At 31.3% G+C, this 17,500-nt stretch overlaps 1 protein-coding gene across 3 annotated transcripts in view; it reads left to right on the top strand.

Annotated features, from left to right (window-relative positions):
• GRIK2 (glutamate ionotropic receptor kainate type subunit 2) overlaps window positions 1-17,500 on the top strand; it is a 580,378-nt gene that overhangs the window by 463,940 nt on the left and 98,938 nt on the right. For all 3 annotated transcript variants that reach the window (XM_011360720.2, XM_011360721.2, XM_011360722.2), the window contains exon 13: window positions 938-1,155. In XM_011360720.2, coding sequence (XP_011359022.1) covers window positions 938-1,155 — 218 coding nt within the window. The remainder of the gene's footprint in view (window positions 1-937; window positions 1,156-17,500) is intronic.

Genomic DNA, 17,500 nt, shown 5'->3' with positions numbered 1-17,500 from the left:
TACTTTTTAATAAAAAATAATACCTGCTGATATGTATTAACTTCAACATTAAGAATGTAAATAATGTATATAATGTAAATAATGTGGTAAAACTATTAGACTTGATTTTTAAAATTGTTAGGATTTTATTTTATAATCTAAATCAATTAAAATTAATAATAATAAAAAGTAAAATATAATTCAGATCCCATTCTCTTATTAATACCATGAGCAGGCAACTCCAGCCATATATTTAATATATTTATGAAATATATATATGTGTGTGAAAATAAATTTGTGACAATTTAACTACTTATTTTGATATACCTCGTTAAAGCCAACTATAGTGATAGGAGACATTAGTTTATACATAGCAAATAATTTACTACCCTATTTTGAAATAAAAACTGGACTAAAGTCACACATCTCAAGAAACATGGGTATTGAAATTATTTTATACAACGTGACTTTTTTAAATGGCAAGATGAACAAAAGTTTAGAGCTTCATGAACATGAAAAATAAAACTTTATGTAAAACTTTCTAAACAATGGATCCGAACATACGTTAAATCATTTCTTCTAAAACCCACACTTCTAACAAGGAAATGAAAAACTATACATGTGGTTTATAAACTGGAAAGATTTGTTTTCTCCTTCTAATGCTGTTTGCATAAAGGTTTTTCACTCATTAATATTTAATTGTTACTTTGCACTGTCTCCAGTAGAATTTGAGTCTCCTGTCACTATACTTAACCACAAGTGTCCTAAGAGACTGCTTATTAACTGAAATTACCCTCTGCTCTCCCAATGATTGTTGCTGCTTTCTAAAGCAATATGTAAATCTATGATTTAAGTTTTTATTACACAGTGATTCCATTCTGCCACTGTCACCAAAAGTACCTGACTGCTGACCAAATTCTCTGTATTCGTTTCACCTTTTCCCCCAAATCTCTGTTAGGTTCTGAGCTCATGCCCAAAGCGCTGTCCACCAGGATAGTGGGAGGCATTTGGTGGTTTTTCACACTTATCATCATTTCTTCGTATACTGCTAACTTAGCCGCCTTTCTGACAGTGGAGCGGATGGAATCCCCTATTGACTCTGCCGATGATTTAGCTAAACAAACCAAGATAGAGTACGGCGCGGTGGAGGATGGTGCAACTATGACATTTTTCAAGGTAAGACCTACTGGTTATCCAAAATTAATGTATTAAAATGATAGAGTGCAAACAAATATTTCTCTATCAATGAATATAAGAATGTAACAACACTATGTTATCAATAGCATAGACTTGAGCGGGTAGAAAGATATACAACAAAATATATGACCATGAAGGCAAAACATTTAAAAATATTTGCAAATGGCAAGGAGTTTCGGCTTTACAAGTATTCTATTTTTGTTTGGCAGAAAATCTACCTAAAAGTAACATTTTTTTTCCCCCAACATGATTTTATCTTTGAATGTAAAACAAATAAGTAATATATTTATTAAAAATTGATACAAGGCTTGTTTATTCTAGAAGAATAAAATGATTACATGTAAGAATATTCCCCATTTATACATTTCTTTCTGTTAAGATGAGACAAGATTTATTTGTTCAGAAGCCTACAGAAAAGGAAGGGAAATAGGGTTAAAAGAAAAAAAAAAAAAACAGAAATAGTTCTTGTTATCTATACATTCATCCACTTAATATTCTGAGAGGCACAGAATCTGAAAATGGGCTACCCTATTGAGCTTGCAGTGGTTTCCAGAGGGACAGCCCTGTGGAAAATTTAAATGCAAAGTGTGCTTTTACCAAGTTCCTGGCATATAGAATGTTTGTTCTCCTCTTTATCATCCCTTTCTTCTCCTTATTCCAGCTGATCTCACTGGGCCAGAGTACCAAATTTCACTTTAGCGAGTCAGTATTGCTTCATAACTGCTGTAATATGTTACCAAATATTTTTAATTTCTTTGTAGGTTGGGCAAATTTATAAGCATTGGTATTTTCTTTCACTTGACACAAATGCACAGGCAGTTAAATATATAGTACAAGTGTTAGATATTTTTCTTTTTTTTTTAAATAATTGACTCAAGCTATAAAATAAATTCTTTCATCAAATGTCCATCAAGTGCTTGTTGAGTGCCAGAAATTGCATTATGTATTGCTTATTCTGAAGTAAATATAATCTAATTCTCACTTTCAAGGTGATTATAGTTTAGTTGGAGTTATAGAACTGGGTTTTATACAACTTAAAACAGCAGTTTTGGCAAAAAATTATGTAATTTTCTTTGTGAAAATTCTTACTAAACCAAATTAACTTTTTGTTTAGCGTTCTAGAGGACTCTAAATATCCAAAGAATGAGATAAATTTGATTGTTTCATCAAATTTTTGTCATTCTTAAAATTTAATTATTTTCAAAGTGAATATCTCACATGGCTAGATTAAAGCATGGATACATATTTTACATTTAATTGGAAAATATTATTATTTATTCAAATTTATTATCTAAATATGAGTAAAGCATTATGATCAGTATGGTGCTATTTGAATATGTTAATTGCAATTGATCGATTTTCCCCCATTTACTATTTATAATTAATAGAGATTGCTTTTCTTATTCACTTTTTAAAAAAAGAAATCAACTGTTGAAATTGCTAAATATGCATTGTTAGTATAAATAACTTTGCAGACAGTGAATACGTATTGCATTTAAATTATTACAGTATTCAAGAGACTTTTGAAGTTGAATTTGTAAAATAACACAAGTGATTTCATACCAGAAGTGATTATTTCTGTTTCACAAATGCTTGAGTTTTAATATTATTTTTGTTTTGCAGAAGACTCAAATATCCTGTTTGAAAGCTCTTATATATTACAAAAAAGTTTTATTTCTAGAAAATCAATTTTTAAAAATTCTCCCTTTTCACATCTTTAAAGCTGAAAGCTTATTTTCTCCCCTTTTTGCCTTTTCAGTCTTTCCAGTATTCCGGTCTTTTCTTTTTCTTAGTTCAATTGCTCCCTGCAGCATCATTTGCCTACCTTCACTTTTCCTTATTATTAACTTTTTTTCTTACTCTTTTATTTCTTGTTTTTCTTTCTCACATGTGAGGGTGCCTCTAGCACCCAGAGGTAATAGACATGAAACAACTTTCTGTTTCCAACAGCACAGACTTTCTTTCTATAGAATTGAAGGTTTCTGGAATGTACACTAGTCATAATAAAAACCACATAATGATAATTACTAAGTTGACAATAATTTTATGTTGATAACTTTATCACATGCCGAATTCTTACTTTTGAAACTAGAATTTAAAAGGACATGTTGAAATTTGGTTTTTCTTTAGTTATTTTAGTGTAGCCCTAAATGATACCAATTTCGACTTCATATTTTGGCTTGTTAAACTGTATACCTACATTAGCCAATGGAAATGAAATTTTCAAGAAATTCCCTAGAAATCTGGAATTGAAGCAATTGAATGCTCATTTTGAAACTCTGCAGTGAACCAGGGACTATTGCGTACAGTCTATTTACATCTGATACCACTCTTTTATTTCTTAATTAACACTAATGCATACAGACACTCTAGGAAGCACCGTAAGGCACTGATTTCTAAGGAAATTTCCATCTTGTTTTTACTAATTTAACAAGACCCTGCTGTTAGCTAATTGTTCTGGAATGCTCAGTTCTAGAAAATTATTTTAAAGAATGGTATAGTTTTGTTACTACAACCAAGAAGAGCTGGTTCACGATACCCAGCCTTAAAGGGGTAAGTCCTCAGTCTACACAGAGACAGTTATATAGCCATTCTACAACATTAAATAATTTTGTTTCCAAAGAACATGCTTGACTTTGTTCATTGATCTTATGAGTATATATTGTCTTCAAGAACAGTTTTATCTTTTTCATTTCTACATTCCTTATACTCAATACACATTCTTCCCAGGATAGATGTAAGTCATGATGGGCAAAATAGCTCAAAATTGAGAAGATGGTGACTCTTCAGGGTTATTCCATGTAAACAATAGATACTGTATTGTATCATCAATATGTTCTTTGTTTTCATTTTTTATTTCTTAAATTTAAAAAAGTTAGACATTTATACAATCCATGAAGTGATTCTCCCAATTACTCTAGCATCCATCTGGAACTACAGACAACCATTACAATAATATTGCCTATATATCCTATACTATATTCTAAATCCCCAGGACTGTTTCATAACAAGAAGTTTGTACTTCTTCATCCCTTCACTTTTTTCATCCAGCCCCGCAACTCCCAACCCTCTGGCAATCACCAGTTTGTTCTCTGTATTTATGAGTCTGTCTTCATTCAGTTTGTTCTTTTCTTTTGTTTCTTAGATTCCTTTTATAAGTGAAATCAAAAAGTCTTTCTCTGTCTGATTTATTTCACTTAGCATAATATTGTCTAGGTTCATGCATGTCATTGCAAATGGTAAGCTTTCATTTTTTTAATAGCTGAATAATATTCCATTGTATGTATGTACCATAACTTTTTTATTCAATCGTCTATAGATGGGCACTTAGGTTACTTCCTATCTTGGCTATTGTGAATAGTGCTGCTGTGAACATAGGGGTGTATAGATCTTTATAAACTAGTATTTTGGTTTTCTTTGGATAAATACCCCAAAATGGAATTACTGGCTCAAAAGGTAGTTGTATTTTTTCAATTTTTTGAAGAACCTCCATACTGTTTTCCATTGTGGCTGTATAATTTTTCCCTTTTCTACACATCCTAGCCAACATTTCTTGTTTTTTGATTTTTTGCTGATAGCCAATCTGACAAGCATGAGGTGATATTTCATTGTGGTTTTCATTTGTATTTCTCTGATCAATTGTGACCTTGAGCATCTTTTCATATGTTTATTGGCCATCTATATGTCCTTTTTGGAGAAATACCTATTCAGCTCTTCTGTCTATTTTTTAATTGTATTAGTTATTTTTTCTTGTTGAGTTGTATGAGTTCTTTATAAATTTTGGATTTAACCCCTTGTCAAATATCTTCTCCCATTCAGTAAGTTTTCTTTTCATTTTGTTGATGGTTTCCTTTGCTGTGCAAAAACCATTTAGTTTGATGTAGTCCCATTTGTTTACTGTTTTTCTTTTGTTTCCCTTGTCCAAGTAGATATATCAGAAAAAAATTACTAATAGCAGTATCAGAGAGTTTACTATCTATGTTTTCTTCTAGAAGTTTTATGGTTTCAGGTCTTACATGTAAGTGTTTAATCCATTTTGAGTTATCCTTGTATATGTTGTAAGAAGGTGATCCAGTTTTATTTTTTGGCATGTATCTGTCCAGTTTTCTCAACACCATTTGTTGAAGAGACTGTCTCTATCCCATTGTATATTCTTGCCTCCTTTGTTGTAGGTTAAATGACCATATAGGCATGGATTTATTTCTGGGTTATCTATTCTATCTTAATCATATTTAAATAATAAAATAGCTGAGGGCCAGGGAATTTATTGAAAAACAAGGAAGACTCAAAACCTCCTTCTTGGAATCTGGGAACTTGGTGTAGTGGAAGTGAAATTTTACCCTAGGGCTGAACACTATGTAAAATGTTGCCAAGCAACAAGCACATTCTTTTCTCTCTGAAGTATAAAGATTAAGAGAATGAATACATATAGATTACGTGCTCAAAAATAACTCAGCTAGAGCCTGTAAGTGTTTTGGTCTCTTTTGAGAATCTTTATATTTTCAAAGTGAGTCATATGTTTTACAAAATGATGCTGAATCACCTTGTTTCAATGCAACCATGACTCAGGTTTTCCAAGTTCAATAAGATCCCTCCTGGACTTGGTCTAACTGAAATCTCTGCCTTACACATATACGAATATAGACTGTCCTTCCAAAGAAAGATGATATTGAAGGAGATATATGTCCTCTTTTATGGTTATTACAAAAATTATGCCACATATTAAAAGGACATTTAAGTGGCATCAAATATCTATTATTAAATCATTTAATATTTCTGAAAACATAGAGTCTACAATTTAGAATAGTTGTTAAGAATGAAAAAACTATGTAATCAGAGAAACCAGAGCTTAATTCCTGGCTTCACCTCCTGTTGACTACATTTAGGTAAGACACTTGCTTCTTAGAAAACTCTGACTTCAAATCTCTAAATAAGAATGACTAACAGAACCATTTTCATAATATTTTTTGAATATTAAATAAAAGTTCTGGGTGATATACTAAGCACCAGGTAAAAGCTTGATAGATGTTATATATATTAGTATTTTTAGAATACATGGCTAAAATTTAATTTAAAAAATTCAGAATTTAGAATGATTTTAACCATAGTCAAGTCAATTATGTTTCTAAGACTGACAATTGGATAAACAATTTTGGAATAGATTTAAGAGAGATCACACTATGTTTATCTAACTTAAATTACTTCATTCTTCTGATTATTGCTGTCAGTAAGAGAGAATAATTTAATAAGTGAAATTAAAAAAAATCTGTGGAGCAATTTTTAAAAGCTCTTTTCTAGTCTTTGTATTTTGAAATAGTATATAGCAGTATTCCCTTACCCTTGGAACATTGGAGATATGTACCAAACTTTATATACATTAGTTTTTTTCCTATAAATACATACCTGTTTAATTCATAAATTAGTCACAGTAAGACATTAGCAATGATAACTAATAATAAAGTAGAAAGACTATAACAATATATTGTATGAAAAGTTGTATGAATATAGTCTCTTTCTTGCTCGCTCTCTTTCTCTCTCTAAATATCTTATTGTACTGTCCTCATCTTTCTTATTCTTGTGATGATATAAGATGATATAATGCCTATATGATGAGATAAAGTGAGGTACTCAGAACAGCAAGCAATTTAATACTTACCAAACTATATTTGTTTGGTTCCTCTGTAACCACACTACACTGGGCAGCAGGACAGGGATTGAATCTATATCATCCACACTTTGATCTCAAGTTCTCAGAACAGACTCTGCATATGGCTTGGGCTATATTAATTATTGATTGGCACAATAATGTTACTTAAAAAACCCAAACCTGTTAGTGGTATTTAATGTAAACCTTTAGTTAGCTTACAAGTCAGCTGTCCTCCTCTTCTAAACTTGTTGACCCAAGACTTTTCTACATTTTGAATAGACTTTGTTTCTTTTATAGCAGGGTGGCAGTTCTTCTGGCAGTACCATTTCTGCTAAACTTTTATGGCTTGTAAATGTATCCATCTGAGTCCATTTATAATCTAAACCAGGGGTCCCCAACCCTCAGGCCACAGACCAGTACCAGTGTGTGGCCTGTTAGGAATTAGGCCGCACAGCAGGAGGTGAGTGATGGGTGAGCCTGCTGCTCCCTGGTGCTAGCATCACTGCCTCAGCACCACCTCAGATCATGAGGCATTAGATTCTCAAAGGAGCACCAGTACCTGGTGCCAAAAAGGTTGGAGACCACTGAAAACCACACCCATAGTTCTTCTTAAGAGGCCTTTCTCTCTAAACTTAATTATTGCTATTTTGAGCTAGAAGCTCTTTATCCAGAGAAGAAAATCTACAAGGCATTGCTTTAGCTTTTTCAGGGGTCTTAACAAAGCACCTCAAGGCAACATACTTAATTTGATCTTTAATTAAGGCCTGGCGCTGTGTTGAAACAATTTTGAGAACTTTTACTAGCTGGAGACACTGAAGATTAGAAACATTTTTATTACTGAACCATGCAAGTTCTAACTCTGTTTCTCCTCAAAATTATTTGGAAACCACCCAGTTCTTTTAAATTATTTCCCTCCCCTCCCCTTCTCCTTCTCTTTCTTATCTTCTTTGTTGTTCTTTGTTAATATTCGATCTCTTTCTTATACTACCTTATTCTACATAGCTAAAATAACTAACTGATACCTTGAATATTTTGCCATTTTGCCTGGATGTTTTGGGGGCCAAGTCTAAAAGATTATTCATGCATTTTCTATCTTCCAAGTTACTACAAGGCATACTTTAAAAATATTGTCTGCCCCTATATTCACAGATTCCCATTTTCCCATTCTCCTCTAATGATGTCATTATCATCCGCTATGTGACCCTTAATCAGTTTTATATATTTACTTCCATTTTTATGGTAGCAACTCACTTCTTTTATCATATTCTATACAGTTATCTACTGGAACAATGAATATTTAATTAATTTATGGAACACCTATGACAGAGGGTTTTGGATAGAATGTATGTGATTACTTTCAAAATTTTGCTATTCCGTGGAGAGCTAAAAACATTTCTTCAAAATATGTAGCACTTTATGACATTTCCATCTTAACCTTGGGTTAAGAGTCAAATTATTTGGAAGTGTAAGTCAATTTATTTGGATAGTATTAGGAATGCAAACAAGTAGATTACTCCATCTGGAGGGAAAGGTTTTATCTTTTGGTTTCTAGCAATAAATATAGTTTGTTTTCTTCTATTTTTCTTTATGCATAGCCTCCCTCTTTAGGAGAACTCAAAATACATTTTAAATGCCAGCTCATTAATCTTCACTCGTAAGGAAGGTAGAAAGCAATTATTATTATGCTCATTTAACAGATGAGGAAACTGGGCCATGGAGAGGTTAAGTGACTTGTTAATAATAAAAGCAATAACCAAGGTACTCATAGTATGAACAATAAAAGTAATGACCAAAGATATTATGGCATAGCCATCACTACTGAGAAGAGCTAAGTGTGTTAGTCATTTTGGCTCACCCATATGACCTTGACTATTTGATCAGATTAAGTTTCTAAAACATTTGCCTTAAGCAATTAGGGCAAATACAGCTATAACATGTTCTTTATAGTCTGCTCCTTATTCTGAGCTTATCAGTTCAATGGTCTTCTAAAATTAAATTATGCTGGGGTGATAGTATAGGTTTTTAAGCCTGAATTGCTTGTGCGGCATGCCTGTAATGATTCCTTGAAAGCTTGAGTGAGTTTTGCTTTTTAAAGGCCAAAAGAACATAAGTAATTTTTTAGTTGATGGATAAAATGTAAAAAGTTGGCAGTTTACTGCATGCAGTTAATAAATGGATTTAGAATCATATACCATTCATTGGACATTACTCATATCTTTTTATTTTCTGCGATTTTTTACTTATTGTTTATATTTAGAACAGTGGTGATAATGTGAGTATAATACATTTACTGTGAAGAGATTTATACGTTAGAAGAGTAAATTCTCAAAATGGCTCCTTACTGTACTTTTCACATAGAAAAGTGTTTTATGAAATTAGTGTTTATTTTTCTCTTATTGTATTCATGATAAAATTTTTTGAAAGTTACATTTTGCATATGCAGAAAATTGACAAAATAGTTTTAGAAGAAAGATCATCTAAAATTACTTTTGAATTCACTTTATTTTGTTTATTTTTATTGAGAGATAATTGACATATAACATTGTGTAAGTTTAAGTGTACAATGTGTGATTTGATAAGCTTATATATTGCAATATGATAAGCACTTTAGTGTTAGGTAACATCTCTATCACATCGTATAATTATCATTTCTTTTTTGTGGTGAGAACAATTAAGATCTTGTCTCTTAGCAGTTTTGAAGTTGATAATACAGTATTGTTGACTACAATCACTATGCTATGCATTAGTGAACTTACACTTTATATGTCTTTTATATTTTGTATAGCAAATTTCCAGTTATGTATGGTCATAATAAAGAAGAGGTTCAATGATTATTTAGACAAATAATGCACATGGATAGAAATTGGGTATGTCCTTCATTACATACCATATTTACTATTATACATGTTTTAATCACTTTCTACCATTATCTTGAAGGAGTTCTTTGACAATATAATAATTAGAAATTTATTATAGTACTAAAATAAGTACAGAGATTATTTCTTAAATAATTGTGTATGAGTTGTGTTACTAACTGACCGCATAGCTTTGCTTGTAGGCTTTTTTTTTTTTTTTTTACTTGGAGTCAATTTATGTTTAGTAATGACATCCTCCATTTCTCCTCAGTAATTTAAGGTGGAAAAGTTCTCAAATTTCAGCTTTGAGTCTCATATGGGGATATTGTCTCTATGCCTAATGCCTAGAAACTAATTTTAAAAAAAGGTATTAACATGAGCATAGGTATATTATCATCAAAGTTTTGTGACTAAAATGTTTGATTTGTTGATAGATTGTACCCTGCTACATAAGCATCATAAGTTCTAGACCATAGCCCAGCAAAGTTAGTGATACTGATAATTTTACCAGGATCTCCACTTAGAGCACTACTTCAACTTATGGGCCCAGTCTTTATCTACTGAAGTCGTAGGAGATATAGCTGTGCTACAACCAGTAGGACTGAATGGCATGTATAGCACATGGAAATATAGTCTTGTCTATAACAAGCAATCATATCACTCTGATAAATGAGGAAATAGTCTTGATTTTTACACCAATTTTCTTTTTTCAAGGGTAAGATAATTATTTTGTCCTATCTGGGGCTACCATCTGCTAAATTTTAAGCATCTTTAAAATTTCCATTTGTTTAAATCAGTAGTCACACCCTGTCTATACATTAGAACATTAGAATTACTTGAGGACCTTTTAGAGAATACTGAGGCTTCAGGCCCCTCTGTAGACTAAGTAATTTAAAAAATCTCAAGGTAGGATCCTGGGCATCTGAATTTTTTATAACCTCCTCTGGTGATTCTATTGTGTAAGAAGAGTTAATTTAATTTCAAATTTAAATAATATTTTCATTATGGGCATCAATAATTAATAACTGATTATATCTACTTCCCATTTTTCTTCTCTGAAACCCAGATCCCACAAAATATCAAACACAGGCATAAAATAAACTGATCACATTCTTACTTCTTTTGAATTTTTTACCTCAACTGTCTTTAAAGACTTTTCCAACAGAGATTTCCTGAGAGTAAATAATCTAATTATACCTTCACTTTAAACACCATTCCTGGAGGCTCTTTATAGATCTGCCTGAGATTTGTCATGTAGTGGGATAAAGAAGGTTAGAGCTTTCTCCTTTCTCAGAAAAGTATGATGGGGTAAACCCTGACTTTTGTTTGTGTCTCTGAATAAATGTTGAGAAAATATATGTTCTATGGAATCTGATGTGTTAATTAATTCACCTTTTCTTTATAAGCCTTTACTGCAGTTTCTTCTACTGTGGTGGAGGGTAGGGAAAATTAAAGAAGAGACCAATAGGGTACATATTAGAATTCTAGAAGGATTGTACTGTGACCTTTGTGTTTACCTAATGGAAAAGAGATTAAGAAGACATGAAGTGCCTTACTCTATAGGTATATATAGTTAGGTTCTGAGCAATGATTTGAAGTTTGGGCTCATAGTTTCCTTGCCTGAGTTTATTGTAGTATCCTATAATATTTGGTAAACCACTGTCATTCCTTTCCTTGTTGTGGAACAAAAAATGCACCTATATATACTATTAGGGACAAATTATTACACAATTCTAATTTATGTCTTCCTTTGTACCACTTTAGAATTCCTCAATGTCCCCCTGCAGATCTAAACTGAAAAAAAAAAAAAAAAATGCTCCTACAATGTGACATTCTGCTCTAACTTAGATGATGAAAAACAGAATATACTTAGGCTTCTGAGCCAAAAATTCATTCTTGCTAACGTGCTTGTAAGTTACTAATTAGGTAATAACTCTATGGCTATTTAGAATAAATAGAAACTTCATTTTGAAATTTTTATTTGTTTCATGTATTCAGGTTTGTGGATAATTTAGTTTACTGTTTTAATTTTTCTATTTACTTAATTAAATGAAACAAAACTTAAAATCTTTATATGAACCCTGACATATCTGAGCTGTCAGTTTAAATTAATAATATTATTACTAAAATTTTCATTTGTTCGGGTTAATGTTTTCTTTATTTGCTATCAGACACCTTTTCTAGAAATCTAAAAGAAATATCTCAGCAAAGATTTTTGTAGCCATATCATGTCTCTAATTCTTCTAAATTTTAATGTTATTAATGATGTCAAGATACTGGTTGTGGATAATGGATTATGATTAACATTAGGTTAAATGGTAATATTTTATTTAATGAAATAAGGTTGGTATTTTATTTAATGAAATAAGGTTGGTATTTAATGAAATAAGATTATAGTCATCAGCATCTAATGTGATTTTGATATTAATTCATCATGTTTTAAATAAATATTTAAAACAATTTTTTATTATGCATTTAATTTATTGGCATATTGAGGCGGTTATTTTTACCAAAGAAAGTTGTATTCTCTCTGCCTATCCTAACACACAATTCATTGTATGCGAGACCTGATCCTATGTTTATTACAGGGATTTGCATAAGGCCTACAGAAAACCAACACCATTTTACTATGTTCCCATTGCAAGAAATAAAATGGTTCCTTTGAGTAAAGCTGCTTCATCAGACACTAGTTTGGCCTGCCAAGTTACAGCTATCAATGGTGAAACAGCAGATGTGAAGGCTAGTTGGCATCAGAGCATATGAGTCGAAGACTTTCCTGTGGGAAAAAAAGTACCTCATTACACTTTATACCAAGAACATTGGTTCTATCAAGCTGTCTGAAAATTAGAATATGATGAGTTTTATTACCCTAGCTCTGCCAGAGTGAATTGAATAGTTAAAAAGTAAGTGATGCCACCATTTGGGGAATTCTAAGAAGCGATTAGAGTTTCAGTGTATTTAAACTTGGAAGGAGCAGCAACTTTTATCTGAGAGTCTCTAAAATGTCTGAGAGATGAAAGTTCAATCCCTCTCTAATTGTTACATTTTTCAATATGTACCAGTGAAGCTTTGGGGCCCTTTAAGTGAAGAGTAAGTTCTGTGTTTGAGTGAAATATAAAATCTGAGAAAGAAAGTTTTAATTGCCTTGGAAAGCAAGCATGTGAGGCTGCTTTATTCTAGGATACACAGTGGTTCTCTCCTTCCTTCACCCTCCCTCCTTCATTTTGTGCAGGGACCACTCTTGCTGTTTGTCAAGTCAGGAAGGCAGCTTAAACACTGTGTTGCACCTCATCAATCTTAAGAGAGAAGGCCCCACAGGGAATAAGAAAATTTGACAGTCAGTTAATATAGTGATGTTGAGCTGGCATGTCAAGTGCTGGATAATGGATAATAGTTGTCATTGTAAGAGCTTATAGCCACTGGTTAGGCAACAATTTGAAGCAAATTGAAGGGCATACTTTTGGATACAAAAAATAGGCTAAGATAAATATTATTAAAATTATCATCTAGAAATTATAATGTATTTCTTAGACTAAAAAATTAAAATAAAAATTTAACTTCTTTTATATAAATAGTTGAATAAAAGCACCATTTGGTATTTTTAAAACAAACAAAAAATCCAGATTTTCTGCTTTGGAAATTATTTGAGGAAATTATACTTATTAGCATTGAGGCTAAGAAAGATCTATTAATCACACTTACTGTTCTTTGAGGAGTTCAACTATAAAATATATAAAAAAATACATATTATTTTTATTTTTATAATTGTCCATTAATTACAGATGAATACACTGAAGTTTCTACTTAATTCAGACTGTCTTTGGCTGTTCATATTTTTAATATTTCATGCCCTGCAATCTCATTTTTAGGAGAAGCTATCCTTTCTTTTTGCAAATAAAATTTATACCTATTAGCACCTTTGGTAAGCTGAATTTTCTTTTGTTCATTTGTTTTCCTATTCTTTTTCAAAACTCCAAATAGCAGTAATATCACTTTGTTCTTTGATCTTAAGAGTTGATTTAAGACATCACATTGTAGCTATTAAGTTGGTTCTTTCATTATATCCTAAAGCAAAATATGGTTTATTATTACTTACTGCTGCAATCTTTGATGCTTATATGTTTATTTAAAGACAACACAGAACTGTTGTTCTTCCTTAGAAGCAAACAAAATGTAAAGTCATGAGCTATTCTGATATTCAATAATCTTAACACTTCCTCCTGCCTAATTCACAAGGAGCAAACACAATTCATAAATCATTCCTAATTTTTTATATTCTTCCCACTAACCCTACATAGATTGGAAAAAGGATAAAATAACTTTTAAAGCTCATTAGTAGGTGGTGATAATTGCAAACTGACTATAATAGATTCCTCAAAAATATTCCTTTAAAAATATGACTAAGTTAAACATTACTGCTTAATGTCGTAGTCTTAAAGGGATCAGATTCTGATAAAATTCCTCTTTTAGCTGTGATATTTGTGATTGTGGCAGTGCCTGCAGTTGTTTAAATGTCTAATGCATACTGGTGAGTACTTTCATTGACCTCCTGTATTCAGAAAAATTCTTTAATAGTTTCATAAATGAAAAACTTTCCAAATGAGTGAATGTGTCTTCACATGTGCGCACATGTGTATGAGTGAAAGTGTCCTGTAGGATTAAGACATGCTACCTTAAGTGGAGGCAAATTATGGACAATTACATAATTTATTTTTCTTTTACTCAGGTTCCATATTAAATTTGTTTTACTGGAAGAATAGTTCAGGGTTGGCAATAATACGCACTTTTATATTTCTTGACAGCATGTGAATAATGCTTTTGATTGTTATTAGCATATTGTAGTGCTAGTGGAGTTCAGTGAAACAATTTATCTCTAAAGATAGATGTTTCATTATTAAATATTGTAATTATAGCTAATTAGAGGCTACACTATAAATTAATTTGCATTTTAGGCCCCTTGTGTGTTTTCAGAACACTATAAGTTTATCCTTCATTTTAATTTACAACGAAAATAACTAACGACCAAAGAATCAGAAAGCAGCATTAATAATAAATATAAAGGATTGTTGAGTCGATGCAATGCACTTTAACATAATAATTAAATGTATAAACTAGATCATGGCATAAAACCCTACATCTGACACTCACTAGAGATTTATTTAACCTCTCCTGGCTTCTGTTTTATTATAAGTAAACTGGAGGTATAAGTTCATGTCATAGATTGTTTACATAAAGCATTAAACATATAATAAACTCCCAATATGTACTTTCAGTTTTCTTTATTTTAAAGAACTTAATATTTCAATTATTAAACTCTATATCCGATGAAACTATTTCCCCAACATGAATGCTTATATTCCTGGAAATACATTCAGTTTACCTACGATTAATGCTAAAATCTGACACTTGATTGCATTTTGTTTTATTAATAATTTGTTCCTGATTATATATTATTTAAAAATATTCTGGATTGTATTGCTAAAAAGCTAAAATGCATTATAAATCCAGTTTCATTCACATATTATATGTAGTCTTTTAATTAGTGGTATTTTATTAATGGTCGTTTAATTAATGGTCTTTTTATTCACATGTGAAATTTGCTTTGACAAAAATTCATGTTCAGAATTAATTTTTAAATAGGAAAGAACTCGCGTTTCTAATTGTTCTTCCCCTCCATGAATATTAACTTTTGAAATTTAAACAAGTTTTTTTCCTCTTTTGAAAATAACACTTATGATTCAGGAGAACTATAGAATTTTAGGAAAACAAAGGAAAAAATGTCCCAAGTCCAACCTATAAAGACAATTCTTAGTACCATATAACAAACCCTCCAGAATTTTTCTCTAAAGATATGTTTTGATCTCATAGCTTTTTCTTGTTTTAGTGCTAGAATTTCTGCCTTAGTACAGGTATACAAATTCTTCTGTTTTCATTGAACATAAGTAATAATGCTCTTTTCAGGACTACGCTTTAAAGATATATTGTCAGTAAAATAGGGTTATAAGAATGTTCTTAGAATGCTTTCAGAAAAAAAAAAAATTCTTGAGAAAGAGTCTAAAACAAATAGCCTTTTGTGAATTTTCAAACCCATTTCAACCTAGTCATTGCAAAATCTCAGAGTATGTTTACATCTCTGTAAACATACATATGTCAGAAGAGAAATCACTTATATCTTAAGTATCTAAGTGATTGAAAGGTTCATTTTTTAAGGAAAATAAGTCAGAAGAGAAATCACTTATATCTTAAGTATCTAAGTGATTGAAAGGTTCATTTTTTAAGGAAAATAAGTAGAGATATAAAGTTATCTGTTTAGACTTCCTAACATAATCTTGTCCTCAAGTAAAAGAGAAAAAAAAATAACGTAATACAAATAGATAGGAATAATCATTAGCCTTTTTCAGTTAATCTATATTAATATAAATTTAGAAGGATGATCATATAAATGTCTTCTTTAAATGAATCTATTAGCGGCAGTTTATCTAGAGTTTTCATTTCTATGAATGAGAAAGACCACTTGCATGACTGTATTCTTCTCACAAAGAGTTGACATTCAACCCATTTGAGTTTGCATTCGGTTTCTCAGTCATCCCAGGATGCACAGAATATACTAGCAACAGGGGACTCTATGTTAGTTCATCATCTTTAAATATCTTTATACAGATATTTCTATTATATCAACTTTCTCTTCCAAAGCTAGAAGAAAATAACCCATCTTGGCTCCAACAAGTAAATAGAATTTACTTGGGTGAATTAGAGATCCATTCTGTCAAAATGGAAGGAGGTGACAATCTAGATGACCATGACTAAGAAATGAGTGTAGTTAAAAGCAAACATTTTTAGGTCTCCCTGGAATATATTTACCCTTAGGCAGATATTTCATAATGAATTTACCAAATTTGATGAGGACAGTGATGATGATGTTGTTTAAGATGTTGATATTTGTGACATAGACCCCCTCTGAGATTCAGGAAAAACACTAGAAATATTCGTCTTTGAGAAAAAAAATAGATGTGACTTTAAGAAAACCAGAAATATTTATTCTCAAGAAGCCAAATAAACTAACATCAGGAAAAGGGTAACTCTTCCAAAGTCAGAAAGACATCTGCATTTGAAGGTGTCTGAGAACTAATTTTGTGGACACAGGAATTCTGAGATTACTATATGTAGCCTTTATCTTAAAGAAGCAGGATGTGAGTCAGCACCAAGCCCTCCAGGCTTCACTTTGAGAGCTGTTCTCTTTCTGGGAGCCCAATCATTGCAAGTAGCTGCTTCTATTTATTTCTATATAATGCATATATTCTTAGATTAAAACTTATATGATTAGAAGAAACAAATTAATTGTTTTTTGAAAATAAAAATGGTAGCTAAATTCTTCTTATATCTTTTGTTTTTTCATTGTCAGTAAACATGAAATAGATATCTTGTCCATCCTTCTCATTCATCCTTATTCGCAGTTTCGTTTCTTTCCAAATCTCATGCCTAATATATTATCCCTGCTATATATTGAAAATAAGGGTATAGTGGTTTACTGTTACTAGCCATGAGAGAAAAACTTCAGCATTTGCCTTTGCTCCTTTCTTCGAATTTGGGAACACTTTTAATGGTGTTGAAATCAGTAGTTTTAAATTTTTTTTAAATAAATTGTTCTAGTTTAAAAGGTATATATGGGCAAATTTTTAAATTTAAAATGAAAGTGTACCATTGAAAGAGAATGAAGTAGAAATGAGAAGCTAGTATTACCCCTAGAATAGTAAAGAATGAGAATTTGGATGAAGATTTGTTACAGGTTTCACCATAAATTGCAATTTTACCTTGCTGAGGC

Source organism: Pteropus vampyrus, unplaced genomic scaffold (assembly GCF_000151845.1).
Source record: "Pteropus vampyrus isolate Shadow unplaced genomic scaffold, Pvam_2.0 Scaffold58, whole genome shotgun sequence".
In the NCBI taxonomy this organism is placed as follows: domain Eukaryota; kingdom Metazoa; phylum Chordata; class Mammalia; order Chiroptera; family Pteropodidae; genus Pteropus; species Pteropus vampyrus.
Note: the sequence above shows the minus strand (reverse complement) of the source record. Positions and strands in the feature narration are given on the sequence as shown.